The following is a 4,986-nucleotide window of genomic DNA, read 5'->3' as shown; positions in this document are numbered from 1 at the left end:
CACTGTCTTTTATTGTTTATTAGGTTTTCCCCAGCAGAATGGAAGTTCCTCGAGGGCAGGGGCTTTTGCCTGTTGTCTGTACTCCCTGCGCCTAGGTTCATGCCTATGTACCACAGGCATTTAATAAATAATTTTGTTGTAGACGGGATGCGCATGTGTTAGTCATGTCTTTGGGGCTTATGCAGTCTGGTGTGGGAGAGGGGGTGCTAAAGGGAGACCCCACTCCCTGCAGCCTCGTTTCTATCATTCAGTGTTGGAAAGTGGGGAGAGGCTAGATGTGGCTTGCAAAGTAACAAGGCTGAGGGGTGCAGAGGCACCCAGAGCAGGCTTTGGGGTTTCTGACTGCTAGCCTCCAGGCCTGGGTTGCACCCAGGACTCTGACACAGGACATACACACTGGGGGAATTACTGTCTAGTCAGCAGCTCATGAAGAACCAGAGAATTTTGCTGTTCCTGATCGGAAGGCACTTGGAGGAGGGGGAAGGAGTGGGGAACCGAACCTCTTCTCTCCCTCAGTGTTGGCCAGGGCCCAGCCCCTCTGGGCCTCTGTCCCACGAAGACCTGGCAAGAACCTTCGAAGGCTCAGGAGCCCCACCTGAGGGTGAGGACCTCGTTTTGGAGCTGTAGAGGTGGAGCGTCAGTTCCAGCAGAGGCATCCAACCAGTGGCCAGAGATCTGCCATGTCCGACACAGCTGCTGGCGAAGGGAGGCCTCGGCAGCTCTGGCTCAGACCTTGGCTGCTGGCCGCTGGGGCGGCTGCTTCTGCAGCAGAGCCAGGGTGTCCCGCTTCTGGATGGAGCGTAGCTGCTTCTTCTTTGCCCGTTTGATCTTGGCAGGGTTTCGGATCTGAGGGTGGCAAGAGGGCAAGGCGTTAGTGTGGCACAGAGGCAGGGCCCAGGTCTTACAAGTGCAATCTCCTGAGTGAGAGGAGAGATACCCACCACTTGGACAACCTCTGCCTTCCGCTCATTCTCCAGGCGGCGTCTCAGGTTCTCGGCCCGGCGCTGTTTCTTTTCCTGGAACACAAGGGGGACAGGGATTGAGTCTTGGAGCCGAGGCTTGGTCTCTCAGGTCCCAGAGGAGTGAGAGCTGGCAGAGTTTCTGGGATGGAGGGGGATGGGCCCTCCTCCGTGGGTTTCAGGTTGTTCCTAGTGACGTGTGGGTGGCGGGCCAGCAAGGAGCAGTCCCTGTGTCTGTGGGACCAGGACCTAGAGGTCTACTCTAGTGGATAGTCTCGGACTCCATTTTAGAAGGCAGGTGCCTAGACAGGCCGCTGAGGACAGGGCCGAGACAGCAGGACTCGGTGGCCGGAGACCTGGGTGGCCCCCACCTAGAAATTCACGCATTTGTAGATAGCAGCCCTCATACTGGCCTCCTCATCGACTGCCAAGGGAGGAGTGGGCTGGTGGTTCCCTCACTCCCCCTCTCCCTCGGATGCCCATGTGCCCAGGAGCGGGGAGAGGGCTAGGCTCCTGAGGTGTCACAGTGGGGGCTGGGAAGCGAGTGAGCACAGAGAAGAGGCTCTAGGGCTCTGCCTGGGTTTCAATCTTGACTCCACTTTCTCAACAGATGACCTCTGGCTACATCTCTGTGCCTCAGTTTCCCTATCTTTAAAGTAAAGCTGACCTCAGAAGAATGTTAAAAAAATAAATGAGTCCTCTGGCTACATCTCTGTGCCTCAGTTTCCCCATCTTTAAAGAAGAATGTTAAAAAAATAAATGAATGGGGGCCAGCAAGTGGTGTGGAGGTTAAGGGCACTGGACTCCCACATGGCTGACTGCAGTTCGAGTCCTGGGCCTGGCGGCTTGCTTTCTTGCTTTCTCTCTCTCTCTCTCTCACTCTGTCCCCCTCTGGTCAAATTAAAATAAATAAATAAATAAATAAAGTTGAATAAAATAATAAAAATAAACAAATGAGTGGGTCCACACGTGGGGGTTGGAATAGCACCTGTGAGAGGTTCACCCCCAACATCTTGGGGCCCTGATGGTTTGCCCTGGGAACGGGCAGTCTGTGACTTCTGGCTATGCTGACTCTGTCCTCTAACAGGGCTGGAGCAGGAACATCACTTCCAAGGCTGCCGCACAGCCAGGTGCCTCTTTTGGCTTTGGCAACCTCGGGTGGCAGGGGTGGCCTGGGCCCCCAGGGAGAAAGGAGAAGTGAGACACGAGCTCCTGAGGTCGGGGGGAGGTCTGGGCTGGGTTGGGCAGGAGCACCACCCTGGTGCACAGTGAGAAGGCAGCTCCGAGTTGCCCAAGAGGGAGCCAGGGCCACAGAGGAAGTGAGATAAGACCTCAACATGCATTAAGGCATTGGCTGGGTGGGGGCGACTCAGAGCAGGGGTTGAATGACGGATGTTTGGCCCAGCTCCTCCTCAATGGCCAGGCAGGGCCCACAGCCCCAGGATGGACCATTGGATTAATACCGAATGGGCGTCCCAGAGTCCGTGCATAGCCGGTACCCTCGATATCACTGGGAGAAACCTAGACAGGGGAGCCAGGATGAGACAGTCTCTTGGGATCTGGGACCAGTGCTCCTTGTGCCACTGGGGGCAAGGGTCTTAGCTGGGGTCAGCGCTCTTCCTACGCCCCGAGGGCACCGAAGAGTGACTGCTTCTGCGGTAGCAGAATCGCTGACCAGCATCACCACCAGCTCGCTCTTCCTGTGTGCTGCCTCTGAGTGTCCCTCTGCCATCCCACTGAAGATGGTCCCCGGCTGACACTGGTGCAGCTGGGCCTTTTTCAGGAGCTCCCTGGAAACTGAAGACTTTGGGGTGAACCTCTTCTGGGGCATCTGTAGCACTGGGATGGATAATGGGAGGGAAGTGGAGGAAAGGGCCATCCATGTTGCTGGTATGTGGCAGCCGCTTCTCGGAGACCCCTGTCCTTGAGCCGCTTACTGAGGCCCAGTCTCAGCTGGACAGTGCAGTGGGAAGCCCTACCCTCATGACGCCTCTGCTCTGGTCAGGCTCCTTTCCTCTGGGGCGCCCTTCCTCTTGGGCTCAAGAATGTCTCACGACCAAGTCAGCCTCCCCCAGGCACATGTGCAAGTTTCCTCCACCCTCGGTTACAGCAGACCCTGGCTCAGCCCCCAGAGCCTCACCCCGGCTGGCCCCTCACCTGCCGGCGCCTCTCCTTCTCCTCCTCTAAGTGCCGGGCAAAGTCCTTGGCCAGCTTCCTCTCCTGCCGCTCCTTCATCTTCCGCTGCCAGGATGTACGTAGGGGCTTGTCCTGAACCATCTGGGAGAACCTGGATGGGCGAAGAGGGAGCTTGTGGGCACTGTGGGAGGCTGCCCCCTCTCTCTCAGCTACAGACTTGGGAACTTCTTCCCCGTCAAAATCACCTCCCTGCTTTCCCAGCAGTTGCCCTCCAGGTCTGCAGAGACTCGGCATGGCACACCTGACCGGGCTGGCTGCCATTTCTCAAACCCTGGGTATGTGCCTCTGAAGTGGGCACTCTTGTTCCCTCCATTTCTCAGGGAAGCAAACCCAGGCTGAGAGGTTAAATAACTGTGTAAGGTCACCTTGTTCCTGAGCAGCAGTCAGGACTTGAATCCCTCTCTGTGACCACAGCATCTGGGCCACATGGCCTCTGCTGTAAAGGTTTGCTGCTTCTGTCTGGGGCAGTTGGTCAGGGTGTGAGTCCTCTGGAGAAGGGGGTACTCATTCCCTACAGCGGCAGCTCTATTCCACTTCAGAACAGCAAAAATGGGTAGTTGTCTGTTATGATTCAGAACCTCCCCCAGGCAGGGAAGATGCGAAGAGGGAGTGGGCATTGGCAGATGTCAAGGAAGTCCAGATTTTCTTAAGTGTTACTACTTTTAAAGTCACGGGAGAAATGAAATGACCTCTGTAATGCACATTTAAGGATTTATGGGAAGGATGATCTATTTAGGTCGTGTTGTAAAATACTTCAGGAAAACCAAAAGAGAGAGAAAATGTCAAGGACCAAAGATGAAGCTAGGCCAGTAAGATGCTGAGAACTGTCGAAGGTGGTGATAGGAACATAAGTGTTCATTAAACCAGGGGTCCCCAAGTCCTAGGCAACGGACTGGTATTAGTCCATGGCCTGTTAAGAATTGGACCGCACAGCAGGTGACAGGTGGGCAGGCAAGTGATGCTTCATCTGTATTTACAGCCATTCCCCATCACTCAGTTACCACTTGAGCTCCACCTCCTGTCAGATCAGTGGCAGCATCAGAGTCTCCTAGGAGTCCCCAGATGGGACCTTCTATCAACAGTTGCAGGAAAACAAGCTCCGGGCTCCCCATTGATTCTGCATTATGGTGAGTTGAACTACTTCATTATATATTACAATGCAATAATAATAGAAATAAAGTGCACAATAAAGGTAATGCATTTGAATCATCCTGAAGCCACCCTCCTGCACCCCCTCCCCCAATGAGGAAAAACTGTCTTCCACAAAACTGGTCCCTGGTGCCAAAAAAGGTTGGGGACCGCTGCATTAAACCGTGCTCTCTCGTTTTTCTGTATGCTTGAAAATGTCCATCATTAAAGTAAACACACAATGAAAACAAGTGTCCTGGTGTATTCCTGATCTTAAGTGTTCCTTCTTTAACCATTTAAAGCTGATTTGGAATCAGATCTGTGCTCAGATCCTGTATCCATCATCTGTTTAGGACCCCTGAGTCTCCGTTTCCTCATCAGCAAAATGGGAATAACACCTGCTTGATAGGGCTGATGTGGAGATGCAATGAGATGATACACGCTGTTCCACGTTTGAACCAGCTCTTCCCCTGGCCAATCCTTATTAAAATGCTTGACACATTGGGACCAGCAGTTAGCGTAGTGGCTATGTCGCCGGACTCCCACACAGTTGACCGTGGTTCGCGTCCTGGACCCGGTGGCTTAAAACTCACCCTGGGCACGTGTGCGTGTGTGCCCAAGATTCCAAGAGGAGAATGGAGGAGAAGGGATTACAACGTGGCCATCCCCCCTGGGGGGTGGTGATTTCCTTTTTTTTTTTTTT

At 54.0% G+C, this 4,986-nt stretch overlaps 1 protein-coding gene across 1 annotated transcript in view; it reads right to left on the bottom strand.

Annotated features, from left to right (window-relative positions):
- CCDC86 (coiled-coil domain containing 86) overlaps window positions 1-4,986 on the bottom strand; it is a 15,819-nt gene continuing 10,833 nt past the window's right edge. Inside the window, exons 3-5 of the mRNA XM_006169622.3 lie at window positions 3,117-3,246; window positions 942-1,016; window positions 1-846 (exon numbers count right to left, since the gene is read on the bottom strand). Of these exons, the coding sequence (XP_006169684.1) occupies window positions 727-846; window positions 942-1,016; window positions 3,117-3,246 (325 nt within the window). The 3' untranslated portion in view covers window positions 1-726. The remainder of the gene's footprint in view (window positions 847-941; window positions 1,017-3,116; window positions 3,247-4,986) is intronic.

Source organism: Tupaia chinensis, unplaced genomic scaffold, assembly GCF_000334495.1.
Source record: "Tupaia chinensis unplaced genomic scaffold, TupChi_1.0 Scaffold147351_1, whole genome shotgun sequence".
Lineage (NCBI taxonomy): Eukaryota > Metazoa > Chordata > Mammalia > Scandentia > Tupaiidae > Tupaia > Tupaia belangeri.
This window is presented reverse-complemented; position numbering and strand designations above follow the sequence as displayed.